The sequence below is a fragment of the Gastrolobium bilobum genome, unplaced genomic scaffold (assembly GCF_033153095.1).
Source record: "Gastrolobium bilobum isolate Gb01-03AN ecotype WA unplaced genomic scaffold, APGP_CSIRO_Gbil_v1 utg49698, whole genome shotgun sequence".
NCBI lineage: Eukaryota > Viridiplantae > Streptophyta > Magnoliopsida > Fabales > Fabaceae > Gastrolobium > Gastrolobium bilobum.
In genome coordinates, this window is record NW_026895446.1 from 3,485 (window position 1) to 21,551 (window position 18,067).

At 32.6% G+C, this 18,067-nt stretch overlaps 1 protein-coding gene across 1 annotated transcript; it reads left to right on the forward strand.

Annotated features, from left to right (window-relative positions):
* Nucleotides 1–2,877: 2,877 nt before the first annotated feature.
* LOC133311749 (inactive protein kinase SELMODRAFT_444075-like) lies at nt 2,878–9,295 on the forward strand. Its single transcript, XM_061512843.1, has 9 exons — nt 2,878–3,043; nt 3,754–3,908; nt 4,004–4,098; nt 4,315–5,240; nt 5,563–5,723; nt 5,982–6,058; nt 6,155–6,302; nt 6,703–6,852; nt 9,272–9,295. Exons 1-9 carry the CDS (start codon nt 2,878–2,880, stop codon nt 9,293–9,295), a joined length of 1,902 nt encoding a protein of 633 aa, XP_061368827.1.
* Nucleotides 9,296–18,067: the final 8,772 nt, after the last annotated feature.

Genomic DNA, 18,067 nt, shown 5'->3' on the forward strand with positions numbered 1-18,067 from the left:
CATAGGCAAAGGTTCTTTTTCTTCACTTACATGTAACTTACACAAACAAATACATGTTTTCATAAGGTTCCAACTTAATTTTTGGAGCATAAAGTCCCTCCAAAGCCCCACAAGGCCTAAACCTAAGGGCATATTTCATATAATTGTTCCCACTTTGGCATTCTCACTAATTTATCAAATTTCCACTTAATTCCTACACATTAAACCTTCCTAATACTTAAGATAAAATTGTGCACAACATCCTACTCTTTACCTATGATGGCCGAACATGTAGAGGAAATCATAGGATTTTTTTCTAATTTTTTTTTACATACATACAAATGCTTATTTTCATTTTATACATCAAAGTATCAATTATTCCTCATCAATACATATTTTAACACATCATGCTTTTCCACCCAAGGCATATACACAATTTTATAACTTAAATAATCAAAACAACATCATGGAAATAGAGGTTTGTTACCTCAAATCAACTACCCAAAGCCTAGAAGACCTACACCAAGAGAATCTCCATCAAAAACTTCATTTTGCCCTCTTGATGAATAGTACACGAATTTGGGGAAGGAAATATCTCCTCACACAACCAATGATAGCTCAAATAAATGGGTGGGATGGACTCATTGGGTGGTTTCCCATCGATTTCAAGTAGTGGGACTTGTGATTTGGTTAACTTTGGAGTGAGAATCAAAGAAATGAAGAACCAAACCCTACCCCCCCTTTTCACCAAGTGCAGCTCGGCTTCTTTGAGGAAGAGAGGAGAGAGAGCTGATTTTGAATAGTGCTCATTTGAGTCACTTAAGCTTTTAAGCACATGTGGCCCTTTTACCCGGTTGTTTTTCTATCGCGTATTTTTACTTAATTGACCCGGAACTTAACTTAAAGCTACAGATATATTTTTATTTTTCTAAAGTCATTTAAATTAATTTTTATTTCCTAAGTAACAATATTCATAATTCACAGTATGGTTTTTGCACCGTTTTTGACGAAATGCACTGTGCATCACTAATTGTACTTCCTTTACTTACGAAACTTAAAACTTATAAACTTATCATTTTCTTGGGCCTATATTGACTTGCTTGGCATATATTGGACTTTCTTATTCTTATTTCATCAATTATTTATTTCTGGACTCTACCGGTTGCTTAAACAGCAGTACAAAATACCCGGTAGAAACACTATTCACGAGATTTTCACGGAAAGTGCCAGACTATACAATTTTTCGTTCTGAACTCATATTTGTCATCAGAATTTTCAAATTATGTTCCTACAATTATTTTGCTCATTTTAAGCTCTACCGGTTAATTCACAAAACTGTAAATTCTCCGGCAGAACGCACTGTTCATAACATAGTCATGATTACAGTCAAAATACTCGAAATCGCTCACTGAATCTAATTATGGCATTTAAATCCTTAAATTAAATCTCTAACTAAGATTTACCAGTTAGGGTCATTATATCTCACACACACATCCAACAATTATGTATGTCATAGTATCCCAATATTCAAAGCAATATCTCAACAATGACTAAAGATATTGCATAGTTAAAATTAATAACTATCCACCTAACATCATGGAGGTCCCTTTTAGTATCATTTTTCTTAAAAAAGAAAAAAAGACAAGAGAGAGAGAGGGGAGTAAATCGATTTAAAATCGATTCTAAACTAGTTCATAAAAAATCGAACCAAGTTACTAAAAAAATAAAAAACTGTTCAGTTCAGTAAATCAAATAATATTGCTAGTTTGGTTTAATTTTTTATACTGAACCAATTAATAGTCAACAATACTGTATTCAGAATCATTAACGAATTAATAGCAAAGGTTTACACTGAGAAAATGCATAACTCGTTTGAAAGAAAGGTTTTGCCATGTCAAAGATTGTTAGGCTGTGAGCCATAGCCATACAATCGACCGTTATCAGGTTGAATGAATTCAATTCGACCGAAAATGGGTCACTTCTCTGATCCAATAAATGTAACATATGCATTATACAATCAATTATGACCTTTGTCTTTCATTTTAACTATGTGATCAATACTCACCAAAATAAAAAATAAAAATCAACAGTACTTGCAGCCACCAACAGAGTACATCTTTTTTGGCTTAATGCATCAACCAAAGCAAACAAAATGACAACCCAATAATCAATTGTGCATGGCTTTGGCCATTCTATTTGTATGCATTATGCAAAGGTTTTGACTAAATAAATATATCCCAATTGGCATTCTCTTACATATGAAAATGACTTATTTATATTTTAATCAGTCTCTCTATTCAGTTCAATGTATAGTGTGATTGATTGAAGGGAGGTGAAATTTTGTGCCGAATACAATTGTATATATGTTTCCAAATTAAATATTCTTAATAGTTTGAACCTTCAAAGATACTTCCGATGCCTTGTATCTGTTGGGAATGGTACGGGGGAGTCCAAAATCCATCGCAAAGGATACATTCATGGACCAAGCGATAAACCACAATAAGTGGGCCGACCCCACATTTTAACCCAAAACCTTAAGGCTGTAAGTTTATGGGTCTTTTGTATTTATATGGTCATCACTTGGTCTAGGTCTAGCCAATGTGGTACTTCTTTACAACTCATACTTGAATACTTCCAACAATATCGAGACTATTTCAGAGTGTTTCTAAGTAAAATCTATGTAGCTTGCTTAAAATACTAGCTACTATTTTTTTTAAAAAAATTATTTCCCTCAGTTTGAGTCACACATCAAACACAGACCGTTACTTTGTTGCTCTCTTATTAACCTTTGGTTGCTGAAAAATACTAAAATCTTTTGTGGGCTCCTAAGAAGAGCACAAAATTCAGTGGTTAATCTGTTTTTCTTTCCACTTACTTTTGGCAAGTTGAGAATTTGAGATGAGTAGCCGAAAGGGTTCTTCTGACATCACTGGCAAAGTGGTGGTGGTTGCAGTTAAAGCTTCAAAAGAGATTTCAAGGACTGCTTTGGTGTGGGCTTTGAATCATGTTGCTCAACCAGGGGACTGCATTAAGATGTTGGTCGTTATTCCGGCTATCTGCTCAAGTATGTCACTCATGATTTTCTTTCATTTTACTCAAATTGCTCATGCTGCCCTTCATTTCTTATCCTTTACTCTTGATTTTGATTGATTTTTTTCTTCACTTTCTTTCTTTATTTTTGGTTAATCACGTGCTATTTTGTCATAGAAGCAGTGTCTTAGTTACTCCTCGTGTAGACTTCATGGTTGTAAAGAACCAATTCAACCCAAAAGCTTAAGTTATTGGGTGAGGCTACATTAATAGTTTTATATATCTCAACAATGGTAAATGCTTGATATCTTGCATATTTAAAACCATGCACATCATGAATATTTGCTAAGATAGTCCAAGAATTTTGCATTTAGGATGAAGTATCTACTGTCTACAGTTCAGTGGTTCATCATAAATTAGAAAATGATTGGAAAGGTTAAGAATGCCATGCTTTTTGTCTAGTTATTCACTTCATAGTAGTCAATGGTTCATGGGACTACTAGATAGTATGTAAATTATTAACAACCATTATGCCTGTATACATACACATACACAACATTGAATAAGAAGATGCAAACTGAAAATAAAGCAATATGTAGGTAAGAGTATATCGAATAATAGTTGAATTTTGAACCATAAATGTGTGACCTTAACTCCTTGAGATACGAAAGAACAAGAAATTATTCTAAAAATTATTCTATTTATTTTGTTAGTATTAGTTGTGTTTGATTGTAATATGTTCAGACACGAAGATATGGGGACTTCCGAAACTGGCTGCTGATTGTATCACTAGTCACTGGATATCTCGTTTAGGAACTGTTTCAGATCAGAGAGAAGTTAGTGTTAATTCATGTTCTCAAATGGTTCTTCAACTTCATGATTTTTATGATCCAGAGAAGGTTAGAACGTATATTTTCAATAACTTTCAAATAAGTTGTCCTTTTTGCTTTATGTCTATCGTTCAGCTTTTCTGAGTTGCCAAATATTTAAACAGATAAAGATCAGAGTAAAGATTCTTTCTAGTTCCGTATGTGGAGCAGTGGCTGCTGAAGCCAAGAGAGTTCAATCAAGCTGGGTTATATTAGACAAGTAAGGAATATTATGAACAGTATTTGTGTTTTAACATGCAATGTTAATAGAAACAGTTCTTTGTGAATCCAATGCCATTGGTGAACACTTCCTATTCATTTTTATTTTATGTCTTTGTGGATATGCAATGCCATCAGTGAATGCTTGTTCATGTTGAAAATTTTCTCAAATTTCTTATGGACTGAAAAGCATTTATTCATTGTTCCACAATCGCAGAAAATTGAAAAATGAGAAGAAATACTGCATGGAGGAGCTAAGTTGCAATGTTGTAATCATGAAGCGATCTGGGCCAAATGTTCTACGATTGAATTTGACCAGTTCACCAAATATGGAACTTAAAGGGGGTTGTCCATTGTCATCGAAGCTGAATGCTTTTCCAAGAAACTTCAAAGACAAGTCTGAACATCCAGATATGATTAGAGGTCCTATTGTTACTTCTGCCAGTAGTTCAAAACTCGGGTCAAACCTGACTTCAACTAACGTTGGAACATCATCAACATTAAATGATTCAGAGAGTGAAGATTTGAGTTTATCATCCAGAAGTTCATATTTCCAGCCATGGATTTCAAATGCAATTTGCATTGATGGTGACATTTCAAAAGAGGACATTATGCTAAGATCCAGTGATGAGGCTTTGGTTTCTATAAACAAAGCATTGCATCAGAAATTCTCAAAGTTGGATCAAGATCCTAATTTAGGAGTACTTAGGTGTAAACTTGATGTGAACTTAAGTAGAAGTGTTAGAGAAGCAATTTCACAAGCCAGAAGTGCCCCTCATGGAACTCCCCCATTGTGCTCTATTTGTCAGCATAGTTCACCTGTATTTGGTAATCCTCCAAGATGGTTTACATTTGCTGAACTGCAACATGCCACATGTGGATTTTCACAAGCAAATTTTTTGGCTGAAGGTGGGTTTGGTTCTGTACACCGTGGTGTCCTACGTAATGGGCAGGTCATTGCTGTCAAGCAGTATAAAGTAGCTAGTACTCAAGGTGATAAAGATTTTTGCTCTGAAGTTGAGGTGTTAAGCTGTGCACAACATCGTAATGTTGTGATGCTCATTGGGTTTTGTGTGGAGAATGGAAGAAGACTGCTAGTTTATGAATACATCTGCAACGGATCCCTATATTCTCATCTTCATGGTAAATAATTTGAATCCTATAGATACTTTACTACATCACAAACAGTAGTGCAAATTGCTGTATTGTGTTCTTATTCATTTCATGCTTTTGGCATTCTTAATGTCTTAGTAGGTGCATTTATCTGACAAGTTAATTATCATAATCTTAATAGAACTTTTAAAGTTGGCATTGGTTGTAATGTGTAGCAATCAAATAAATCGTGAATTGTTGATGATGTTAGAGCTGTTATCCAAAGTTTGCTTCTTTTTCCAATTGATTTATGTATTTATCTTCAATCACAAATCAAGAAAATGCAAATTAAAAGCTCATTTTGGAACTGCAGGACAAAAGCAGAATGTACTAGAATGGTCTGCACGTAAAAAAATTGCAGTTGGAACAGCTCGTGGTTTGAGATACCTTCATGAAGAATGTAGAGTGGGTTGTATTGTGCACCGTGACATGAGGCCTAACAATATTCTCCTCACTCATGACTTTGAAGCATTAGTGCGTACAATTATTCTTAAACAAAAACCTATGCTTGCATTCTTGGCTTTGTATTCTTTTTACTGCAATTATTGATTTTATTTATTCTTCTTTGCTTTTTTTTTTTTTTAACCTACTAGACTTTATGTTGGTCCCCACTAACCATGCCTTTTCTTTGAAGATTATTTATCCCAATAAGAAACCAAATGTGCATAATCATGCTTTCAGTTATATTTCATTTATAAAATGTCTTAACTAACTGCATCTAATGGACTTTAGGTTGGAGATTTTGGACTTGCCAGGTGGCAGCCGGATGGAGAAATGGGTGTACAATCCAGGGTGATAGGAACATTAGGGTAGTAACAGTTGAAAGAAAAAAAATTTATCTTCTCTTTTTTTTTTCCTTTTAATTAGTTGTAGAAAGTGATAATGGAAACTTTCCTCTTGCATAGGTATTTGGCTCCAGAATATACTCTAAGTGGGGAAATCACTGAAAAAGCTGATGTGTATTCCTTTGGGGTAGTATTACTGGAGCTTATTACTGGAAGGAAAGCTATGGATGTAAACAGGCCCAAAGGTCAGCAATGCCTCCATGAGTGGGTAATAATCTTACATTTTTCAGGAGTTTAATGTTACCCAATTTATCATGTATTTGAAAATGTTGAATTCAATTCATATTCAAATATGGGATAAGTTATTCTACTTACCATTTTTTTTTGTCTACTTTTGTCTACCACTCTCCAACACCGTTAGATCATAATCTCAAGAAGAGAGAGAAAGATAAATGTTAGTTAAGATTCTGATTTAATGGTGTTTTAGAATGGTAGATAAAAGTAGGCAGAAAAAATAGTAGGTAGAATAAGCTATCCATTCAAATATTAATCTTAGATTGAATTTAGCTCTTATAAGAATAGAGTAATTACAACTGTCTTTTTTCTCATACAAAAACTATTCAGTATAAATTTATTTCATGTATGCTTATGGTCCAATATTTGGATAGGCACGTCCATTGCTTGAGGTACATGCCATTGATGAACTGGTTGATCCAAGCATAAGAAACTGCGCTATTGATAAAGAGGTTCACCGCATGCTGCAATGTTCCTCATTGTGCATCCAGCAGGATCCTCATTCAAGGCCACGAATGTCTCAGGTTGAAAAATCAAGTCGTAAGTTTATATGTAATGCTTTGGTATGCCATATATGTTGGGATAAATTTTAAATGTCCGTTTTTTAGCAGTTTTGGTTTTTTAGTTTCTTGTGTCAGTTAAAATATTAATGAGTCAGTTATGTCAGTTAGAATATTAATGAGTCAGTTAAGTAATGAGGGTGTTATGTGTGGAGTTATGTTGGTCAGTTTTATAGCTTATAAATAGCCTTTGATAGTTTGTATGAAATGTAGATCAAGAGAAAAAAGAAAAAGAGCAAGAATAGAAAAGAAAAGTTTTTTTATAGATACACTTGTGTGGTTGTCTCTTGCATCTGTGTGGATATTCAATTCTAACAAATTGGTATCAGAGCTTGGGCTATGGAGGAAAAGAACGAGATGGAAGTGCCACTCTTTCATGGAGATAAGGATGAAGCATTAGATTGGCTTCTCTGTTTGAAGGAACATTTTCGGAAAGAAAAGAACTGGACGGAGAACAAATGGCAGGTAGCCATGAGAAGACTCAGAGGAAGCGCAATCAAATGATTCCGTACATGGAACTGCCGCGACTTTAATAATATGTGGAATGATTTTCTAATGGCCTTCATAACAAAATACTTGCCTGGACGTTTTGATCTGATTAATGAAGAAGATGAAATCTTCAATGATCATGATGAAGATGAGGAAAATGATGCGGATGAAGAAGAGACCGAGATGGTGGAATCCGAGGTTGCCAACGGCAACGCATCCGCGGAGGAGATTGACGTGTCGGAGCGCGTAAGAGATGACTCGGAGAAGAAGACGATGGAGATGAGGAGAACGAAGGAGCCGAGATCGAAGCGGAGAAGGACGGGAACAACGAGTCCATTGTCAAGGTAGAAGACTTCGTGGAACCTGAGTGTCTGGAGACAGAGTCGAAAATCGGAAAGGAGATTGAGAAGCCGAGGTGCTTGATGGAGACCGGCATGGAGGAGACCGCGAATCCGAGTTCTGTGTTGATAACCGGGATGGGGGAGATCCCGGCTAAATAACCGAGTTCATGTTTTGGAGAAGAGCTCGACCCCGGCGTAATGAGGTTGATGTCGGAGACCGACATAGGCGCGGTTCGGGTTGGAAGTCAGAAGTCGGAGACTGCATTGAATTCATGGTGGAAGTGGAAGATGTCGACTCCACCGAAAAGAGACCATTTCCCTGGAGGACGGTTGTCTGAGATTCCATTGATGAGGCGCGTGGAAGCTGGACTCGAAGAAGAAGAACCCGGCGATGAAGAAACTGAGAGCGAAAAAATGGAAGACGTGATTGTGGATAGGGAACCCGGCGATGAGGAGCCTAGAGTTACTTTTATGGCGGAATCATTTTGGCTCAAGCGTAAACCAGAAGAAGATCGTGGGGCGGAATCAGAAAAGGATGAGTTGAGTTATTTGCTTGATGATGGGAATCAACGGTCCTCAATGAGTGATGGGGTTATTGTGGTTGAATCTGAAAGTATTAAAATTGGCATAGGTGTTGTAAAACTAATGGGACGTTATAGTGATACAGATACTGATCAGTATGATGACTTGTGTGATGATCATACGTGTAAGAATGGATGTGGAAGTATATCGGAGGATGAGTTCGACGGAGAAAAATTCAAGACTGTCTATCTTCCACCAATGAAGGAATCGCCGGACAAAAAAAAAAATTGAAGAAATGGAAAATTCAAAAAAGAAGAATTCAAAATTTATGGGGGAGTTTTGTTGGGATAAATTTTAAATGTCCGTTTTTTAGCAGTTTTGGTTTTTTAGTTTCTTGTGTCAGTTAAAATATTAATGAGTCAGTTATGTCAGTTAGAATATTAATGAGTCAGTTATAAAGTAATGAGGGTGTTATGTGTGGAGTTATGTTGGTCAGTTTTATAGCTTATAAATAGCCTTTGATAGTTTGTATGAAATGTAGATAAAGAGATCAAGAGAAAAAAAGAGAGAGCAAGAAAGCAAGAATAGAAAAGAAAAGTTTTTTTATAGATACACTTGTGTGGTTGTCTCTTGGTCCCAAATCAGGGTATTAAAAAAGACATGCAGAACTTCATTGTTACTTAATAAATAATAGAATGACATCTCAAGCAATCACCACACAAAAAGGTGAAATAGTTGGTAAATATCTGAATTGAGAACTGATATCAGCACACACAATTTTGGACACATTCCAAACATAAAGTAAGTTGGAGAAGATTTTAACCATCCATCATTACTCTCACTTTTTGATTGTTTTGTGGAGATCCTTCCATGTAGAAAATTTTCTGTTGCATTAAGTGTCTGCAGAATTTTGGTCCTGAATGTGTTTGTACTTTGTAGGGAAGCTAATTTAATTTGTCACCCCATCCTTCTTTTTTATACATCTTCAGTGTTTCATCTTTCCCTCATTCTTTATATTCATTCTCATATAGGTGCTCCGGATGCTGGAAGGTTAAAGTTTAATCCTGAACAATAGTGCAAAACATAAAGGATAACCAGAAGCTTGCGGATTGTCATATAGCAGTAATATTTCTTGTCAGGAATTGATGAGAACTTGGAGGTCCTCTTGCTGGTTCTAAAATTTTTTATCTGGAAAGTACAGATGTTCATAGCTTCTTGGAAGAAGACTTGATACAGCAATAGTTTGATTTATTCTTAATATTCTAAAATGGCATGAAGTTTTACTTGAATACTGCAAATGATATGTGTTTGTTTAGATTTTGCAATCACCTATATTGGTTGGTTCCATGTACACAAAAGCATTCCGAATTTGGTTCCACTTTTGGCCAATTTAATGAAATTACGCGAAACAAATAACTTCCAATTTCGTTTGGATTTCGAATTCCTGCCCATGTAAGTAAAATTCATCCATCCATATCGAACTTGGATTCATAAATGATCCGCACCTTATACTCAGTGTTGTTAAGGGGAAGGGAATAGAGGGACTTGTATTTTAATTAAATCTTCATATAAACAATTATGTCGGATTAATCCTAAAAAGATAACCAATCTCTCAATAATGACATAAGAAACTCCGTTAAGAATATCCTTAACTTGTTCCATCACACAAGAATACTTATTTAACATTATTGAGAGGATCTTGAATAAATGAATGATCATGATTTTCTAATTTCTTATATCAATATATATATATATATATATATATATATATATATATATATATATATATATATATATATATATATTTCTCTTATTCTTTATTAATATTGATTTAGCCTTTTGTGGTTAGCATTCTCTAATCTCTATGGTAACTCTTTTAGTACCTTTTTGTATATGGGTTTAATATCTATAGGAGATAAAATTATTTCCTACACATACATAAAATTATTTAGGGCCCATTTTTTCTTTCTTTTTTTCTCTTTACATGGCTCCAAATAGATCTTATATACTTTTATGTATATGTAGAAAATAATTTTATCTCTTATAACATAATAAACATCAAACCTTTGATTCTTTTTTCAATCTGTAAATTCGAAAAATAATTAAGTGGATACAAAAAAATTAGTAACAATAACAAAAGGGTCCAAACTTCTGTTGTAATTCTTTATGTTGCAACACACATGAAAAAAGAAAAAGAAAAGTAAAAGTGATTCATCAATTTTTTTTTTTGTTTTAGAAAAAATGTTAAGATGCACATATGTATCCTTATATTTTATATGTTAGTTGCAAAAAATTACCACACAGAAGAAGTATAAAAGCCATAAACGAAGTGTTTAAGCAAACATATGTGCCGCTGCTGAAACCAAACCAAACATGTGGAGGTTCCTCAAAACTTAGGACTCGCATGTCCTTTTCCTTTGCACTCCGAATCCGAAGTTTGCTCTTTGAGCCACGCTCCTACCCCTTATATGTTCCTTTGTTTAATTTTATTTTTTTCAAATGACTCGCTACTTGTATCAATCATCAATGCTAAAAATTTCTCCTTTTTAATTTTTGGGTAATGGTTTCACATTGAGTTCTTTGTGCCATTATTTGACCTTGTAGATGTTGCGGAGGACGAGAGGGTTTATCCACCCAGTGCCATTGTTCATCCCAATGCCGTCATTCGTGAGGTACTTCTTGGTTACTCTTTCTCTGCTTTTTAAGCCGCAATATCTTATTGTTCTTCTCCTTGTTGAACCAAAGTTGGCTCCTTTTGTACTGAATTGTTAGGGAAAAGTGTGTATGATTTCAAAGAACACAAAGTTGTGAGAGAAAAAGATAAATCATTAAAAAGATAATGAGAATAAATTTTTTTAAAGACATGGGTCTTATCTTTTTATACGAGAGTGAATAATATACGATGTGTTGTTTAAAATGACACACTTTTTCTGGAATTGTTATTGGATTGTTGAAATGGTAGTCTTTGGGAATTGGGTATCTCAATCAGTTTTATGTGATGCCAACTCAGAAAGGAGAAGAAGGGCTCCTTGACTGTGTCGCTGGTTGTTCCATTGAACATTATTTTTGTGGTGTTGGTCCTATGCCCAAGTTTAATGGTTCATCAATTTAGTCGGGGTCAAAAAATTTGGCATATTAAATTATCAAAATATTTCTGTAATTATACAAATCTATTAGAAAAAATTTTACTTAAAAACTTTAAAGTAATAGGATCAATGTTATTTTAATAAATAATAAATAATTATTTAAAATTTAAAATATAATATAAAATTAAATTAGTAAAGAAAGTGCAAATTATATGTACATATACATATATGAAATTTTCATGTGATTTTTATAAACATTTTCATATGATCTTTATGAACATTATTTCATGTGATGTTAATGAGAATTTATTTCATGTGATATGTTAATGAAAATGTATTTCATGTGATCTTTGTGAATAATTTTTTTTTATATATTTTAATTTGGTTTGGGCTTATTAGCTTTAGTTTGCAACTTGGTAGGCTTTACAATTCGTATTAGATTTTTTGTAATAGGTCAGGGAAGACCTGTAAATTATGTTGCACCGATACCGACACGGGACATGAGATACGACACAACACGACACTCCGACACGTTAATTCTAAAAGATGTTAAATTTTGACACGTTAGAACACGATTTGATATTATATAATATTTTTAATTTATGTAGTGTATATTATATTTAGTATTCAATAATTTAACAAAAAAATAAAGTTAAACTTATAATACCCATCAATTTTGCAAAGAAACATAAGATATCCCAAATGTTTATATTATACTTAATAAAATCGTAATCGTAATCTAACGAATCTAATATTTAGAATTCAAAATTCAACGCAACGTAACATTTGAATCTTTTTTAAGTCTTTGCAACGAGTATTGAACTTTTTTGAGTCTTTGCAACGAGTATTGGAGTGTTGGGAAGTGACGGAGTGTTGGTGAGTGTCGGACATGACACGTCAGGGTTTTTGAAGTGTCGATGCTTCATAGCCTATAAATAAAGTCTTTAATAAGCTAATAGGTCAATATAGGCTCTAAATATTTTACATAGGCTTAGGCTCTCAAAGCCAAAGCCTGGCCTAACTTGGCCCATTTATACCCCTAGTCGTGACCTGTGAAGAATATCAATGTAGAGGGACAACAAACTTCACAATTAAAAAGAAACATGGAACAATCAGCGACAAATGTCTAAAATCATTTAAATGACATTGGATCCACATAAATTATTTAATCAGTGTTTAGATATTTTAAAAATTTTAAAAATACAAAAAAAACAAAGAAATTGTTAATGAATATGTACAAGAAATTTTCATACTCCATATATATACATATATCTTCATTATTTTTCTCTTTAACAGTTTCCACTGATTAATCGCCAAAATTCTCATTCCTGTTGTAAAATACAAATAACATCAGGAAACAATTCAATTCCATTACCAATAGCAATTGTAGCTCTACATTAAAATAATTTTTTTAAAAAAAGATAAATGTAAAAAGCACTCCATTTTCAAAAGAAATAAAATCAATAAATATAACCACACAAAAAAAAGGGGCATGAATTTCACTCATATTAAAAACACCCAATAAACAATTATGGTCAGCAAAAATAAAGAATTTCTCTTTTACAAGATTAAAAAATATAAATTAATTTTTTTCCCGAGCGGACAATATAATTTACCAATGCATATTCCAAGAACATGTGTTCCTAAAATCTTGATAAAGGAACAAAACATCGTACCTTGTTGCAGAATGGCTGGGTTCAGATGGTGAGTGCGAATAAGAAAAAAAAATTAGAAAAAAATCCTAATTGAAAAAAGATGAAAGAAGAAGAAGAAGAAATTAAGAAGAAAGAAATCTATTATATGGTCATACACGCAAAGAAGCTCCAAAATCTTCGTCTGTTACGATTGTTACAATTTTAGTTAGGGCCAATTTATAATTTTAACTAAGGGTTTTATAATTCTCATTTAACATGAGAATTCAAATTTTCCTACACACCCTTCGATTTCCGTGCTGACATGGGTCCTACATATAATTTTTTTAACACATGGGCCCCACATGCTTTTTATCTCTACAACATGAGAATTGAATTCTCATTTAAGATAAGAAAATCAAACCCCTTTAACTAATGCCCATTTATAATTACTTATATTATTATATGAGAAAAGATATTCTTACTAACAAAATCTTCTACTACCAACTCACTACCTATATAATCACCATTAGATCAACATTTTCTCTTTTTTCAAAATTTGTTTAGCATTCTCTCTCTTTGATTCAATGGTGATTAGATAGGTAGTAAGTTAGTAGTAGAAAATTTTGGTAGTAAGAATATCCTTCCTCTTATTATATATAATAAATAAAATTTATTGAAATATAATCAGAACCAGATCCTATCTAATTATAATGTGGCTGCGCCAGTGGCTTAATATGAATCAAAATCAACTTCAGACTCTACATATGCCAAGCAAGTTCCATGGTTCAAAGCTTTACGGCTAAATCAAAAACGAGGCGTTTGGTTTAGGAATTTTTTTTGGAATAGTAGGAAAATGAGATAGATAGAAAAATGATTGGAAAGATAGATAAAGTGGGATAGGTAGAAAAATGTAAAAAAAAGTTGTTTGGTGGGGAAAAACTTTACTGGGAAAATTAGGTAACTTTATGAAATCAACAGTGGATTAAAAGTCAGATAACTGGTTTTTCGAAAAATCCCACCTTCAAATTGGGTTTCTAAACAGTGCGGATATCTATGTTTCTCATAAATCCAGACAAATTGGATAGATGGGTTTTTGGTAAAAAACGTTGAAACAAACATGGTGTTTCTAAAAGTCATACTTGAGAAACATAGATATCCGCTGAAAAGCTCCCAACCAAACACCACCTAAGAGATGTTATTAAATACTATGTTTTGATCATTTATATTTTCTAGATTAAAAAAAGAAAAGAAAATGTTTTGGGGAATACTTAATGCACATAAGGAAGATGTTTTTTAATCTAAATTTCAGTCTCAACTGTAAAGTATTGTATTTTCAAGTTATTAGGGTTTTAGTCCTTACAATTTATACTTGATACGATACTAGTCCTTATTTTTATGAATAATTAATTCTTACAATATTTAATTATTAAAGTATAAGTTCGTGAGATACAAATAAGTAAAACTTTAAGATCAATATAAAAAAAAAAATATAAGAATCCGAATCCAAATAAAGCGAAATCTTGGGAACTAATTTTCTCAATTGTTTTTTGGTACAAAACTAATTTTTCATTTCAACAGGGGTGCCTTGTAGCATGAAATATTTTATAAGAAAAGATAAGAATTGGTATACGTACAAAGACAAAATATAGATATAGTGTACTAAAAAAAAGTACTTTTTTTTTCAACCTGTATCGTAAATTCTAAAAAACAATTAAGTGGATACATAAGAATTAGTAACAATAACAAAAGAAAAAAATATGTGTTATTTTAAAGGATATAAAACTGTATCATTTTAAATAAAAAAAGAGATAAATTATAAAAGAGAGATACTAAAAAAAAAAATATATGTATCCCACTTATTTATAAAAGTAAAGTAATAAATTCTTTTTTTCGATCTGGTTCCTCCCGCCGCCAACCCCAGTTAGATTCTTACAAACACTTTTCCAATAATAAAATGCCACAAATAATAATCTAAAGAAAGTTAAATAAAATAATTTGTTACAAGTGTTTAAGCAAACATATCTGCAGAGCTGCTGAAACCAAACCAAACATGGCGACTTTCCTCAAACTCAGGACTCGCATGCCCTTTTCCTCCACACTCAGAATTCGAAGTTTTCTCTTTGAGACACGCTCCTACTCTTGTATGTTCCTTTGTTTATTTATTTTTCTCAAATAACTCGCTACTTGAATCAATCATCAATGCTAAAAATTTATCCTTTTTAATTTTTGTGTTATGGTTTGACTGTGAGTTCTTTGTGCCATGTATTTGACCTTGTAGATGTTGCGGAGGAGGAGAGGGTTCACGCCTCCAAGACTACAAAACAAGGGTTTATCCACCCCAGTGCCATTGTTCATCCCAATGCCCTCATCGGTGAGGTACTTCTTCATTACTCTTTCTCTGTTTTTCAAACCAAGGTGGCAATTACTCTTTCTCTGTTTTTTAGGCCAAGGTGGCAATATCTTCTTGTTCTTCTGCTTATTGAACCAAAGTTTGCTTGTTGAACTAAAATTACGAGAGAAATAGATAAATCATGAAAGAAAATAGGAATACAAAATTTTAAAGACGTGGATGTTACTTCTTTATTATAGTGAAATAATACAAGGTCTTTTCTCGAATTGTTATTGGGTTGTTGAAGTGGTAGTCTTTTGGAATTGGGTTTCTCAATCAGTTTTTATTATGTTATTGACTGTGTCACTGGTTGTTCCATTGAACATTATTTTTGTGGTGTTGGTCCTATGCCCAAGTTTAATGGTTCATCAATTTAGCCGGGCCAAAAAAATTGACATATTAAATTATCAAAATATTTTTATAATTATACAAATCTATTAGAAAAAAAATTTACTTAAAAACTTTAAAGTAATAGGATCGATGTTATTTTAACAAATAATAAATATTTATTCAAAATTTAAAATATAATATAAAAATAAATTAATAAAGAAAGTGCAAATTATATGTACATATACATATATGAAATTTTCATGTGATTTTTATGAACATTTTCATATGATTTTTATGAAATTTATTTCATGTGATGTTAATGAAAATTTATTTCATGTGATCTTTGTGAATATTTTTTTTTATCTTTTATATTTTAATTTGGTTTGGGCCTATTAGCTTTAGTTTGCAACTTGGTAGGTCTTACAATTCGTATTAGGGTTTTTGTAATAGGTCAGGGCAGATCTATAAACTATGTTGCACCGATATCGACATGGGACATGAGATACGACACGACACGACACTCCGACACGTTAATTCTAAAAGATGTTAAATTTCGACACGTTAGGACACATTTTGATATTATATAATATTTTTAATTTATGTAGTTTATATTATATTTAGTATTCAAAAATTTAACAAAAAAATAAAGTTAAACTTATAATACCCATCAATTTTGCAAAAAAAATAAGATATCCCAAATGTTTATATTATACTTAATAAAATCGTAATCGTAGTCTAACGAATCTAATAGTTATAACTCAAAATGCAACGCAACGTAACCTTTGAACCTTTTTTTAAGTCTTTTCAACGAGTATTGAATCTTTTTTGAGTCTTTGCAACGAGTATTGAATCTTTTTTGAGTCTTTGCAACGAGTATTGGAGTGTTGGGAAGTGTCAGGATTTTTGAAGTGTCGGTGCTTCATAGCCTATAAATCAAGTCTTTAATAGGCTAATAGGCCAATATAGACTCTAAATATTTTACATAGGCTTAGGCTGTTAAAGCCAAAGCCTGACCTAACTTGGCCTATTTATATCCCTAATCGTGACTTGTGAAGAACATCAACGTAGAGGGACAACAAACTTCACAATTAAAAAGAAACATGGAACAATCAGCGACAAATGTCTAAAATCATTTAAATGACATTTGATCCACATAAATTATTTAATCAGTGTTTAAATATTTTAAAAATACAAAAAAAAAAACAAAGAAATTGTTAATAAATATGTACAAGAAATTTTCATACTCCATATATATATATATATATATACACATATCTTCATTGATTTTTCTCTTTAACAATTTTCACTGATTAATCGTCAAAATTTTCATTCCTATTGTAAAATCAAATACAAATAACACCAAGAAACAATTCAATTCCATTACCAATAGCAACTGTAGTTCTACATTAAAATAATTATTTTTTAAAAAAGGTAAATATAAAACAGCACTCTATTTTTCAAAAGAAATAAAATCAATAAATACAACAACACAAAAAAAAGTTGTAAATAAAAAAAGGGCATGAATTTCACTCATGTTAAAAACACTCAATAAACAAGGGTGGGTTAAGTTGAATTGTGATGGAGCTTCTTCTAGTGGCATGAAAAAAGCTAGTTGTGGTGGTATATTAAGAGATCACAATGGATCCTTTTTGGGAAGCTTCTATTGTAATTTAGGTTCCTGCAATCCTCTTGATGCAGAATTATGGGGATTACTGAAAGGTTTGGAACTGCTTTGGGGTACAGGATTAAAAAGAATAGAGCTAGAATGTGATTCTAGCCAAGCCATCCAGATGTTATTGGAGCAGCATGAAGATCCTAGGGACTCTCAAGTCACTAGCAGATTGAGATTATGGTTAAAAGCAGATTGGACTATTCATCTTGTTCATACCAAGAGAGAAAACAACAAATGTGCTCATTGGTTAGCTAAAGCAGGACACTAATAATCTTCATTTCAAGATTTTTAAAGATCCTCCTCCTCAGTTGATGGAACTTATAGTTGCTGATGCTAGAAATATGTCTAGCTTGTTAGTTTCTGATTTGTAATTTCTTTCTGTTTCTGGGGCTTAGCCCCTCTTTATTTACAAAAAAAAAAAAACACTCAATAAACAATTATGGTCAGCAAAGATATAGAATTTTTCTTTTACAAGGTTAAAAAATATAAATCAATTTTTTCTCCGAGTGGACAATATAATTTACCAATGCATATTCCAAGAACATGTATTCCTAAAATCTTGAGAAAGGAACAAAACATCGTACTTTGTCGCAGAATGGCTGGGTTTCGGGTGGTGAGTGCGAATAAGAAAAAAGAGAGAAGAAAACCCTAGTTGGAAAAAGATAAAAGAAGAAGAATAAGAAATTAAGAAGAAAGCAATCTGTTATATGGTCAAA